At 45.7% G+C, this 14,307-nt stretch overlaps 1 protein-coding gene across 1 annotated transcript; it reads right to left on the bottom strand.

Moving 5' to 3' along the window:
* Positions 1 to 1,040: 1,040 nt before the first annotated feature.
* Positions 1,041 to 9,603, bottom strand: CCNO (cyclin O). The gene is made up of 3 exons (XM_083466214.1): positions 7,724 to 9,603; positions 4,107 to 4,292; positions 1,041 to 1,958 (listed from the first exon to the last, which is right to left on the bottom strand). The coding sequence occupies exons 1-3, from the start codon at positions 8,054 to 8,056 to the stop codon at positions 1,479 to 1,481; spliced, it is 999 nt and encodes a 332-aa protein (XP_083322340.1). The 5' UTR covers positions 8,057 to 9,603; the 3' UTR covers positions 1,041 to 1,478.
* Between the last annotated feature and the right edge of the window lie 4,704 nt (positions 9,604 to 14,307).

Here is a 14,307-nt window from a genome sequence, read left to right as displayed (position 1 = left end):
GGTGGCACCAAAACACAGTAGTAGAGTCTCCCAGTTAGGTTTCAAGGCCAGAAATAACTCTGGGTAGGGGAAAATCAGCTGAGGAGAGGGAATGAATGAGGGAAAGCAGAACATGGTGAAGATGTTCAGCACTCCCTTGTGGACAAAATGGTAGACAGGGCCAGAGGGCAAAAGTGAGCAGAGCAATACAGTGGTGCCCCGCAAGACGAATGCCTCGCAAGACGAAAAACTCGCTAGACGAAAGGGTTTTGCGGTTTTTGAGCTGCTTCGCAAGACGAATTTCCCTATGGGCTGGCTTCGCAAGACGAAAACGTATTGCAAGTTTGTTTCCTTTTTCTTAACACTGTTAATACAGTTGTGACTTGACTTCGAGGAGCAAATCATAGAACGCGGTGTGGTAGCCTTTTTTGAGGTTTTTGGTGATTTTTGAAGCTTTTCCAAAACTTTTCCGACATTGTGCTTCGCAAGACGAAAAATTCGTTAGACGAAAAAACTCACGGAACGATTTAGTTTTGTCTTGCGAGGCACCACTGTAAATATGAATTGTAGCTTTGTACAATAGTCTAGTTTCTTCACACACTCACACACCCATCTCTGTCCTCCATCCAGGAAAGTGAGAAGTACTGTCAGAGTTCAAGGACACATTCAATCTGGGGGGGGGGGATAAGCCAGGAGAGTGCAAAGCAGGGCTTGTGGGCTGCACTTGGCCCCCAGACCTGAGATTCCACATCCTTGATTTTCAACATTTAATGCCAAGACATGGGTCTAACTCCAAAACTGCAATTCTAAACACATTTACTAGATGGTAAGCTTCCTTGGGCACAGGGGACTTACTTCAAAGTAAACATGCACAGTATTGTGCTGTAAGGGACACAATATAGGACTGAGTCGTTTTTAATACCTGCTGGTTGCACCAAACACAGTCAAATAGTGGGTGGGTTGAGGGATGTGTGGTAGGCAGGGAGGTGTTGCTGAACTCTTCCTCCCTGTAACCCTCAATCCACATAAAAGGAAACAGAAAAGGTGACATGCCAATGCCATTACAGACAATTACTGATAAAAGCTTTATTAGATAAATGCCTTTACAGTACTGTTGTCTTTCCTATGGCTGAGCACTGAACTATCATCTCAATAAATACAAGCAGGCATAATGTACACTGTTTACAACTTCAATTTGTTACTTAAAATAATGCAAGTGCAATATAAGACAAGTTTACTGTGCAAATATGAATTTGAAATTACATTTAAAAGATTAGAGAAGCCATTGCTTAGTAAATTACGTTCTAAACCAACAACATAGCTTCCATTACAAATAAATATCATGTAAAACTCGTTGAAGAGACTATTGAACAAAAGTTAAGAAGAGAATACTGTTATTTGAGAGGTATTGCAACTATCAGTGGTCCTTCCGTACATGCATTTGAAAAATCGGACAAACTTCCAAATGCATGGTCTTCAAGTATTTTTGTTTGGTCGGCTCATTTTTCTAAGTGCAGACACTGATCGGAAATCTCAGGGGGTAGCACCAGAGGCAGAGAGTCCTCATTCAAAGACACCAGTAAGTGCAGCTTGTCCAAGCAATCTTGTAAAACCCCCTCTGGATAGTCACTTAATTGCAAGTCCAGCGGTTTCTGATGCTGCAACATCTGATCAGCCAGGCCCAAGCAACAAACAGCCAGCAAGGAAGGCATGTATTTGTTAAAAGCATAGTCGGCCAGGCTAAGTTCAGCCACACCTTTGGCCAGAGCTTTGGCATTCTTGGCCTCCCAGGCATCAACTTCACAAGCCTCCATCCGCATATGAGTGAAGTGTTCCAGGAAGAAGCTGATGGTGGGGGCTGCCAGGTTGAAGTGGAGTTTGTTCAAAATGATGCACTCCAGGTTGCAGAGCTGCTGGCGAGAGAAAGTGTCACAGCAAAGAGCGAGGAGCTGTTTCGCCTTGGGTGGGTGCACTTCCACCTGAAAGGCAGACAAACAAAGGAAAGAGTGCACACCATTAGCACAAAATATGAAAGAAAACAATGCCTGTGGGTATTTCAGAACAGGTACAAATGCGTTACTGCTATTACATTCCCAAAGGTAAAGCACTTCTCATTATCACCTGTAATTTAGTCAAGATCAGATGCAATGCAACTAAACAGGAACATTTTTAATATACTGCCCACCTCCAGCCTGGTGGGAGTTTCACATAAGCTTAATTCTCTTCTAGCCAAATTAGGAGTCGGGAACCTTGTGGCCTAATTTAATGTGCCTGATGAGGAAGGAAGAAACAGGGAGAAAGGGAATGTGGACAGAGAAAGCACACACATGCTCAGAGGGGTGGCAGAAGCAGAAATAAAGAAAGGAGCATCCTAGCTACTTTTGATTCTAACTCTCCTATTACAGCCACCAGCCCCATGGACCTCTGGCCTACCCCTCCCCGCCAACAGATTACTCCTGAGGAAAAATGGTGCTTAACAGAAAAAGCTTCCTACTCCTGATTCAAAACAAGAGAATTAAATGGCCTCAATTTGACTGTGCACAATTATATTGTTTAAGGTTGTTGCTCATCTCTACAACTGCTGTGCACACCTTCCCTGTTTGGGAGAAATGTGGTGAACACAGTGGTTTAGATCCTAAGTTAAGCTAGTTTAACTTTACAGAACTAAAAGTTCCTGTTCTCTCCTCCCAACTGCGCTCTACGTGGGGCTACCTTTGAAGATGGCCCGGAAACTACAACTAATCCAGAATGCAGCAGCTAGACTGTTGACTGGGAGTGGCCGCCGAGACCACATAACACTGGTCTTGAAAGACCTACATTGGCTCCCAGTACATTTCCAAGCACAATTCAAAGTGATGGTGCTGACCTTTAAAGCCCTAAATGGCCTTGGTCCAATATATCCGAAGGAGCGTCTCCACCCCCATCGTTCTACCCGGACACTGAGGTCCAGCACTGAGGGCCTTCTGGCAGTTCCCTCACTGCGAGAATCCAAGTTACAGGGAACCAGGCAGAGGGCCTTCTCGGCAGTGGCGCCTGCCCTGTGGAACGCCCTCCCACCAGATGTCAAAGAGAACAACAACTACTTAGAAGACATCTGAAGGCAGCCCTGTTTAGGGAAGCTTTTAATGTTTGATGTATTACTGTATTTTAATATTTGGTTGGAAGCCGCCCAGAGTGGCTGGGGAAGCCCAGCCAGATGGGCGGGGAATAAATTATTATTATTATTATTATTATTATTATTATTATTATTATTATTATTACTACTACTACTACTACTACCTGTGACCACATAAAAACCCCTCTTGGAGGGTCAAGGGTCTTTCCTGAACTAGATTGAGATGGGAGTTTGAGGGGCTGCTTATGGAAGGAGGAGGTGGGAAACTTTCCTTCTATAAATGTCCTTATGATATCTTATGATCCAAGCATGAGTTTAGGTGATCTACCCCCACCCTCCCCACATGTTCCTTCTCACATTGTGCAGGAGGACTCCTGATCTTTCCAATAGGCTTTTTGAGGGGCACAGATGGCTGCAAGTAGGAAGGAGGGAACAGGAAACTTAACTTCCTTAAGTTAGCTTATCTGATCTTAGGATCCAAGGGATAGCAAGCTGTTAGCAGTGAAATACCTTCTGGAAAGGCCCTAAGAGTCCGAGCTACATGTCTGCCATATTATTTACATTCTTTCATATAAAAATGAATCTGTTAGGATGGAAATGGGTTGAGATATTTGAATTTATGAACACATCTTTAGTATCAGAGTACAAAGCCATGCAACCTACAAGTGACCCAACTGTAGTCAGGAACCTCATGTAACTTATTGGAGCCTCTTAAATCACTATGGTTCAGAGATCCCTTCTGTTATAAGCTGTTCTTATAGTATGTATTCAATAGCAATAACAAACCATACTACCTAAACAAAGGAGAGGGCTGTTATTGTTATTATTATTATGATTATTTTACTATTAGGCAATCTGTTGGTATGTTTTTTATTAAGTTTTTATCATTGATGTTTTGTAATGTGTTTCTAATGTTGTACGTGGTCCTGAGATATTTTAATAAAGGGAAGTATATAAACTGAATTAATCATAATAATAAAAAACAAAGGGGAGAGCCTCTAAGTCCTTGTACCTGTTTGCAAGAGATGAAGAGGGAGGTGACCCCTAGGAGTTGGAAGCAGTCAGCAGCCACTGGGGTGGTGGTAAGGAAGCGGTCTAGAGTGTTTACTGCCAGGCATAAGGACTCAAAAGAGAAGCCAAAGTGTTTATGCACTGGAATTAGCCAGCTGATCAGTTTGCATCGAGCCTCTGCAGTTATCTGGGAAGCAGAGAAGAGAAAAGGTTATGATGGGAAAAGAGGCAATAATGAGATAAAGAGGCAACCATTTACTGTATTATAGACTCTTATTAATGAGAACCAAAATATTACATCAAAGTTTTAGGACATTTACTGAATTCCTTACTCCTGCCTTGTAAATAAGTACTATGTATTAGTTTCAACTGAAATAACAAAATTATTCTCCCATGTGTAATGATTTTTATGAACACCAGTGACAGAAATCAAAGAAACTAGATTATCAAAAGAGCTGCCTGGTTTCATGATGGAGTTTATTTTTACTTTGTTTTAAGGCAGCAAGATGTTTGCAATTTTTGTGGTGGCTGCAGAAACCATCATGCACAAGGCTACAACATAAAGCTTATGTCCCACATGCACAAATAGAGGAGTTATAAATAAAGGACTGCATATATGCTGAAAGTAGACATACAACCTTTTCACAAATGGAAGCAGACTGCTGCACACAACAATGGGAAAATATATTCTCAGGGGAGGCATGTACGGAGATGTACTACTCTTTCTTCAGTATCTCCCATAGAAACAATGATGCACATATTGGGGTAGAGGGTGAAAAGTAGTAATGGGGTTCATCTAGGCTTGCCATATGTCAGGAAAATTCCTGACGTGTCCTGGTTTTCAGGGGGGGGGGATTTTGCCGAAGCGGCAAAATGTCAGGGAAAACCAGGATGTATGGCAACGCGATGGGGAAAGCAGCAGAAACAGCTCCAAAAGCTTATTTTGGGGGGAGGTTTCCCCAAAAAAGCTCAACAATTTGGGTAGGTTTCTAAAAAGAAGCTCAACAATTTGGGTGGTTTCCTAGGTTCATCTCTCTGCATACCATCTCCAAGTGTTCAGATGCACTTTTATTTTTTAAGCCCACTTCTATTCCATGATCTCTTGCTTGCAGTTGTTGTGAACTTCATTTCCCTAGTTATTATGAGTGATTTATAATCCGCAACCAATGTTGTCATTTAACATTGGTAGTATTTAATATTTAATTACACCATATTATATATGGGATCCTAGTTGCCCTTTATTGTCACCACTCCATTGCACAGCTCACATGATGGGTGTACAAACATCTATTTTGGTACAATACCTACCAAACAATTACGTGCAACAAAAGACACACACATTTCATGGTGCACACTTTCCCCCTAACCCTCCTTTGTAGTTAAAATTGTGTGTGAAAGGTATAGGAAAATCCAGTAAAGTGTGAAAAAGTATGTGTGTGAAAATGCTTTCATGAGGTTATAAAGCCACTCAGCAAGTTACAGGGAACCAGGCAGAGGGCCTTCTCGGTAGTGGCGCCCTCCCTGTGGAACGCCCTCCCATCAGATGTCAAAGAGAACAACAACTACCAGACTTTTAGAAGACATCTGAAGGCAGCCCTGTTTAGCACTTTTTAATGTTTGATGTATCACAGTATTTTAATATTTTTTTGGAAGCTGGAAGCCCAGCCAGATGGGCGGGGTATAAATAATAAATTTTATTATTATTATTATTATTATTATTATTATTATTATTATTATTAGCAGCATGTGGGATGCTTTACAAATGTTAAGCATCAGCTTAAGATGCTCACAGGAAAGCAACGTGCCAGAGGTAGAATGAGATTGCAGAGCACAAGCACAGTATGCCAGACAACTATATGCAGATAATTATGCTATTCTTTGCAGTTGCCAAAAATGTCAAAGACTTGCAAAAAAAATACAGTATGTGTAACAAAGATGGTGATGTTGGATGTGGAAAATGAAAGATATATTCCAGAATGCATTTTCTAGATACAAATCAGAGCATGGTGTATAGCTGGTACTCTCTGAGACTCCCTCTAAATGTCCAACCTCTTATAAGTTCAGGTTCCACTCCACTGACAGCTCTGCCCAGTAGCCTCTGATCATAACTTCCCAATGTCTCTCAGGGTCAGCCTATCAGGAGCATTAAGCTTTATCTTATCATGTGGTTCTGTCACCCCAAATTTGCCTAAGATCTTGTAGCTGATGCGTTGCTAAATCAGGAGTGAAGGGATCTTTTTTTCTCACCTACAAATGTTATTACAGTGGTACCTCAGGTTAAGTACTTAATTCATTACGGAGGTCCGTACATAACCTGAAACTGTTCTTAACCTGAAGCACCACTTTAGCCAATGGGGCCTCCTGCTGCTGCCACGCCGCCGGAGCACAATTTCTGTTCTCATCCTGAAGCAAAGTGCTTAACCTGAAGCACTATTTCTGGGTTAGCGGAGTCTGTAACCTGAAGTGTATGTAACCTGAAGCGTATGTAACCTGAAGCGTATGTAACCCAAGGTACCACTGTAAGTGCTTTCACTTTGCTTTTTGTCTTGAAGAGCTCATAACGACAAAAGAGAAAGCCTTCAGGGATCTGTTTTCTGCACAGAAACATAGGCGCCGACTCCATGGGGCCTGAGGGGGCCCGAGCCCCCTCAAAAATTCGTTTGGGGGGGCTCTGCCCCCCCAATAATCTCGGGCACCCCTCCAGCAGAGCGCCACCGCCGCCCCTCCCCCAGCCCCAAATGCACAGGGTCGGGCTGCATGCCTCCTGCCCTCCCTCCCGAGCAAAAGCTCCACCCAATTTCCTTCGGAGCTGATTAATAGGCGCAGCACGCTCTCCCCTATTCGCTCACGAGGAGGCGGCGCCACTTTATCTGCATATTCATGAGCTTATTTATTATTCATGAGCTTTCGCGGGCTCCCCCAATATTTTTTATAAGTCGGCGCCCCTGCACAGAAAACACATGAAAACTGACCATCTTGTGTGACGACCACATCTATTGGTGTAGCCAGGATTTATGTTAAGGGGGGAAGAACCTCAGTTAGTTATTTTTATTGATTTACTTGATTTAGGGGGGTGGGGCAGCTGCCCCCCTGCGCCCATGGTATTTGTGTGAGGATCAGCTGGAAAGCAGCTTTCTCTAGCATGTGTATGTATAAACACTGAAACACGTGTATCTGTTTTGCCGATCTACCCAGTTTCATACAGCTTCCTACACAAAAAAGTTAGGGAGCGGGGGACACAATGGAAGGAAAAGAAAGAAGAAATCTAGGACTCTTCATACATCACACAGAATGTGAATAATGGGGAAGAGCCGGAGCGCACCTCTTGTCTCTGCCCCAAAACCTGTGAAATATCTTACCTGTGCACTAAGTGTACTCAAGAAGACTGTACACGGGAGCTGGGACTTTGCCCAGTCAGAGCGGACACAATTCTGCTCCCACGTTTGCAGGATTCCGTGTCAGAAAGAGTTGAGAACAAGAGTGTACAAAATACATGAATAGATGCTCACTTTCTAACCTCGCCAAAAGTTGCCCGCGATTCCCTTTTGTGTATTTCATTCAGGGGGTGTGTGTGTGAAAAAAGCAAAACCCCGCCACCTCCACCCACCCTCCGCTTACTTGCGGCTGCTGGGCCAGCGGGTCGAGCGGGTGGAACTTGCCCTCCAGCTCCTTTCGGAAGCGGTACCAGCTCTGCCCGTAGTCGCGGAAGGTCTGCCTCTCCAGGGCTCGCATGGGCTCGCAACGGCGGCGACCCGGGGACCCGGCCCGGCCGGAGAGGAGCCCCACCGGGGGGGCCTTGCTCTTCTTGACCGGCGCGCGAAGCCCGAGGCCGGCCTCGACGGCGCCGGGGGCCTCGGGGCGCTCCTCGGGGGTCACGTCCTCCGCCCGCTGCCGCTTGAGCGGAGGGCTCCGCCGCCTGCCCGGAGCCTCGCTAGGGAGGGTCGTCACCATGCTGCCGCTCCGGCTGCTGCTGCCGCACTTATTGCCGCCTCCCGGGCAGCGCCGAGGAGCAGGAGGCGCGCGGGGCCGGCTATATGTTGGGGAGCGACGCCCCGCCCCTGGTCCCGCCCGCCGAGGGCAGCGCCTTCCCGGCCCTCCGCTTCGACGGCTTTCCCGGCGAAAGAACCGCTCTCGGTTCCTCGGCGGCGGGGCGCCTTTTTCCCGCTTGTGTAACTAACTGCTGCAAGCCTGGAGGCGGGGGAAGAGTGTGGGGCGCCCGTCAAGCGCCGAGGGAACCCAGGAGGGCCTTTCTTCCAACCCTCGCGAAGCTCCTCTTTCCTCCAAATAAACTTCCCCGTGGGGTCGCCGTCCCCCGTGGGGGAGGCGCCTGCCATTTTGTTGTGATATTTATTTCCACCCCCCACCGGGGCCTCGTCTGATCTCCCCATTCGAATGGGCATCGAAATAGTCACGATTTAAGCACAGACATTCAATAATACACTTCAAAACCGGCTCGTTTGTGTTTTTAATTCGTTTATTTAGCAGCTTCCCTCGTTTGGCTTGGCTTTCCCCCCCCCCCCAAGCCAAGCGGGTGCGATTTCCTGGCCTGCAAAAACGAGAAGGTCCCTTCACAAATGCTTGCGAGCAAAAAAAAGAAAAGAAAAAAGGGTGACAAGGACGACGCCATCTTCCCTCACAGCCATAGAACCTAACTGCCAAGTATCTCCACTCCACGATACAAGCTATATTCTCAGTTTGTTCATTCAGACGAACTGGTACACGCACCGAGGGTCCATCTGCCACATGAAAGCCACCAGAAAAGTTGCTAAGCGGTGGCTATAAGATAGGCTTAGATGTCTATTCCAGGCCACCCTGAAGCCAACTTTTCCATTTAAAAGTTCAAGATGGCTTACTAAAGTTGCATTAAGAATAGACCTGAAGTGCTTTACACGAGGGGGATAAACTTTTTGATCCACTAAAAAGGTGTGCTGTCTGTTAATCGGATGACCTTTTTAAAAATCCGGCTGATGGAAAATTCCACCTTAGAAGAGGCATCTCCCCACCCCCTTACACAGAAGGGAATGTCTCTCCCAAGACAATGTACTTGTGTTATTTGTTTTTAGATTTAATATACTTAATTAGTCCATTTTAAACTTTCACTGGTTGACAGCCGTTGTTAAAATAGTTGGTTAGCAAATTGGGTCCCAAAAATGGCATGGAAATTCTACAAGGAATGTGCAGTGGTGACACAAAGATACCAGGCAATTCAGGAAAGTGCCTCTATATTTCAGGTGCCCCCCAGGATAGAGTCACTGCTACATGTAAGCCGTACTGCCACATCAAAGCATTTCCAGGCAGCTTATATGTTACTGGTGTATTGTTGTTGTTTAGTCATTTAGTCATGTCCGACTCTTCATGACCCCATGGACCAGAGCACGCCAGGCACTTCTGTCTTCCACTGACACCTGCAGTTTGGTCAAACTCATGTTAGTAGCTTTGAGAACACTGTCCAACCATCTCGTCCTCTGTCGTCCCCTTCTCCTTGTGCCCTCAATCTTTCCCAACATCAGGGTCTTTTCCAGAGAGTTATCTTCTCATGAGGTGGCCAAAGTATTGGAGCCTCAGCTTCAGGATCTGTCCTTCTAGTGAGCACTCAGGGCTGATTTCCTTAAGAATGAATAGTGTCAGAGCTGCTCCCAGATCCTAGCTCACAGAGGATCACGCTAGCCAGCGTTCACTTTATAAAAGTCTTTATTGAGTTACAGTTTCCATTTTCAAGCTGCCGCGTGCAGCTCTACGTCTTATAAGCTAGACCGGCGAAGCTCCGTCTGAGTCTCCGCCCCCTGTACACCAACTTAATACCCTAGCCTTACTCCACCTTTTCCGCCTGACCGTTCTTCTCTGGGTCCCTCTGCCCCCCGTGGTCTCTTCCTTCCTGGACTCTTCTGACGCTGACCCCCCGGACCCTTCTGTCTCCTTGCGTCGGGCTTTAGGACCTGGCTCCCTTTCCGGGCTGCTTACTGCGCCACCTTCCTGTGCATTTGAACTTGGCGCGCGCGCCCAACCTTCCACTTTCCGCTTGACCGTTTCTTCGCTCCCCGATGGAGGTGTGGCCACTCCTGACTCATGCCCTCCCCCCTGCTGCGAGCTGCCAGAGCTCGATACCTGGCGCCCTTCCTCTCCACTGCGCTCTGTTGGTGACGCTGGCCCCGATTTCCAGCTGCTGCTCTCTGAACCCCCTCTGGACCCTTCTTCCTGGGGTGTCCCCCTAGGCTCCCCCCTTGCTCTGGCCACTGGCGCTCCTTTCTGTGAATCTTCTGATTCACTGGAAAGACTCGGAGATCTCGGGTCGTCGTCATCACTCATCTTTTCTTCGGACTCCTCCCCCTCGCTCTCTGTTTCCTCCCTTGCCCTCGCCTCTGCTCCTGAACCCCTGACAGATAGGTTTGATCTTCTTGCAGTCCATGGGACTCTCAAGAGTCTCCTCCAGCACCATAATTCAAAAGCATCAATTCTTCGTCGATCAGCCTTCTTTATGGTCTAGCTCTCACTTCCATACATCATTTCTGGGAAAACCACAGCTTTAACTATACAGACCTAATACTGGTGTATTAGGCCCTCACAAAGTTCCTTCTAATTTTAACTTTAATAGTAGCACAGGAACACATGGCTGAAATAAAGCAAATGGATGATTATGCAGTCAGCAATGTCTTGCTCTCTAATACATAGTCCCATGCTGATTCTTTTTGTTTTGATATGCTGTAGATTGTGGCATTACTCAATAGAATGTTATACATGCTTCCTGCAAGCACAAGTCTGGATCCAGACTAAGTTGCAGTTAGGTTCTACTGAAGTCAGCTTGAAAAGTTAGTAAGATTGATAGATTTCAGTGGGAACTGGTACCGTAATACTATCCATGTCTACTCAGAAGTCTCATTGGGTTCAATGGTTCCCCTGAAATGTGCAAGACCCTGTATCCAACCGGTACAACTCTTTCTGATTGCTACTAGAACTTGCCCCCAAATCCAAGCCATTCTAATCATTCCATCACATGTGCTGCTTGGAATGTTGGAATGGTAGTTTCTATTAAGAGGAATCATTATCAATATTTTGACTGTTAGGTGCACAAATGTCATGTTTTGAGAGACTTTTCTGCTGTGCTTTGCACTACATGTGTACCACATTTCAACTTGTTGCGTATCTTTGAAGTACCTTATCCATGACACTTTGAACTCATTTTGAGAGCTAGCAAATGTCCTATTTTCAGAGGGGTTTTTCTACTAAACACAGTGCCCTGGATTACACATGTACAATATTTGAAATGTCAGGGTTGTAGTTAACCTAACAATTTCACTAGCTGTCATATTGAGAAAATGATCTCACTCTGTTATTAAATTGACCAGATAATGTACCAATCTGCCATCTGTTAAAACAAGTAAAAAGGAGGATTGGGCAGGAGCAAGTCTTCACAGGTTTTGGTCTTCTGGGGTAGTTGTGCAGGGCAGACATTGCCCTCAGTGCAACAATGTACTCAAAATGCAGCACTTTATTCTTTCGGATAGGAGTAAAAGGCAACTCACAACTAAAGTAGGAAGTTAAGTGGAATCGCTTTCCAAAACAAAATGGTAAATCTGGGGTGGCATTTTGATGAGGACAATGTTATGTGGATGGTGCAATGAACTTACATGTATGAGCAGTGCAAGTCCATCATAAATTGATATATGTGCATCAGCTCTGCCCTCTGCCCTAAAGACCCCAGACATCAAAAATCAAGTTGTGTTCTTAACTGCATAGCCCTGTTCTGGACAGCTTCTTGTTCATTGGTTTGGGAGAGTGGGGTAGGATGGAGAGAACTCGTTTTTATATATTCAAATACTCAAGTCTGTGAAATTTCATAGGAAAGAGAGTCTGTTGAAACTAGGGGGGTCCTTGCCTTGTCTTACACCTCCCCAGATCTTCTCTATGCACCGTCTCCCAAACATTGCCACGACCTGCTATTATATTCCCCTTGCTTACCACTGAAATGTAAGGTGTCCCCCTCAAAATATCCTCTGCCATATTACATCATACTCCTGGGAATGAATGCAACCATTCATTTATGGAGGAGAAAGTAAAGGGATTCAAAGTGCAGGGGGATATTATGAGGGCAGCGACTAAATCTGTTCTTTCCCTTGGGGATCTCAACCATTAAAAAGCTAGCTTACTCCTAGCCGTCTAATCATAAACTATTCTCTACTCCAGGTGACTCTAGTAATTAAGTATCAACACTGCTACTAGCTGCATAATGCTGATTTTTTTCTTGATCACAGAGCAGTGTTATGACCCTAACAGACAGATGTGTGCATCTGTTCCAACTGGTAATTCCGTTAGACACGAAGAACTACAAACACTACCAAGACCTTCTAAAAAGAGTACCAAGAGCTCTCCTGCAAAGTAGAAAAGCTCAGCAAAATGGGGTGAAGAGTTCCAAAACGGAAAACAAGTGTTTTTGTCACAAGTACTACAGTGTTTCTTTCAACCTCTTATAGGTTGTTGTGGTTTTGACATTATGCTGAAACCATAAACTTCCCTCATAAGCAAGCCTCTCTATAGAATAGAGAAACATGCCAGGTTGCAACCTGTCACTTAAAAAGTACACCTATGATGTGATGTTTCTTTAGCTTAATGTCTGAAAAGCAATTTATTCAGGCAAATTGCTCCCTCTGCTGGATCAATGAAGCAAGCTATCAGACTAGTTTTGTATGTTGCGTGATACAATCCTCTACATTAAAATTAGTAATTTCTTTCTATCTTTCTCTTTTTCTTCCTTCCTTCCTTCGGTTCCTACAATATATGTAAATCATAGCTTAAAGGTAAAGGTAAAGGGACTCCTGACCGTTAGGTCCAGTCGTGGATGACTCGGGGGTTGCGGCGCTCATCTCGCTTTACTGGCCGAGGGAGCTGGCGTACAGCTTCCGGGTCATGTGGCCAGCATGACTAAGCTGCTTCTGGCAAACCAGAGCAGCACACGAAAAACACCATTTACCTTCCCGCCGGAGCGGTACCTATTTATCTACTTGCACTTTGATGTGCTTTCGAACTGCTAGGTTGGCAGGAGCAGGGACCGAGCAACGGGAGCTCACCCCGTCACGGGGATTCAAACCACCAACCTTCCAATCGGCAAGCCCTAGGCTCTGTGGTTTAACCCACAGCGTCGACTGTGCTTACACCTCCTCAATTTAAGATGCATGTTGTTTACCAAACAACCTTGTATTTTTAAGCATACTACTTTGCAATTCCTATTAAAAGGCAATTTTTGTATAAGAAAAAGGAGAAAGCAATTATTACCAGTGCTAGAGACCTTACTTCGCAGTCTATCTTGTGTTCATGCAGAAAAATGATACATTTCTTATATTTTTAGACTGGTTTCTGTCATAAGAGAATTAAAACTTGAAGGTAACAACAACCAGAACCCTGATCTGTTCTTTCCCCTCAGACTCTTGACACTGTTTTTTAATCAGCCTCAGCAGCGGCGTAGCGTGAGTTGTCAGCACCCGGGGCAAGGCAAGTAATTTGCGCCCCCTAACCCGGGGCAAGGCAAGTAATTTGCGCCCCCCCCAAACCCCTAACCTGCCGATCTGAGGTGAGTTGCCACTGGCGCTGCCGCCCAAACCACGCCGCTTGCCCGGAGGAGGGGGGCAGAGAGGCGAAGAAAATGCAACATGGCCCAGCAGCAGCAGCAGCAGCAGCGGAGGCGGGGCTGTGAGGAGGGGCTGCCTGGCGCGTCCTCCGCGGCCCTGACGCACGGGGCTGAGAGCCACTGCCTGCCGGACGCCTTCAGCCCGGGCGCGCGCACAGCTCGCCGGCTCCACGAGACGTGGGGCTCTGCTACAGCCTGCGCCGGAGGCTCTTCGGCGACTCCGGAGGCAGTGAGCGCGCCCCCCCCAGATGTTGCGCCCGGTGCGGCTGGCACCCCTGGCACCCCCCACGCTACGCCACTGAGCCTCAGTTCCAAAAACAACAAGTAAATAAAACTAAAGGGGCAAAGGCAAATCCTCAATATATGTAAAGCACTGACCAAGCTCCACAGCTTGTCAGCAACAAACAATTAGCTACCATAACAATAAGAACAAAATAGTATACATATGTAGCTGCAAATGAGTTTCAGTGCAACTCTCTAAAAATGGAATGCAGTGCCTTAATTTATCTAGAAAGTCAATCTTTAGTGATAATAATTGTTAACATCAAGTGTGAACAAAATATATGAACTTCATTTGTTGCAT

Source organism: Podarcis liolepis (assembly GCF_965112155.1).
Source record: "Podarcis liolepis genome assembly, chromosome: 11".
Taxonomy (NCBI): domain Eukaryota; kingdom Metazoa; phylum Chordata; class Lepidosauria; order Squamata; family Lacertidae; genus Podarcis; species Podarcis liolepis.
The sequence above is the reverse complement of the archived record's forward strand: the minus strand, read 5'-3'. Positions and strand labels throughout refer to the sequence as shown.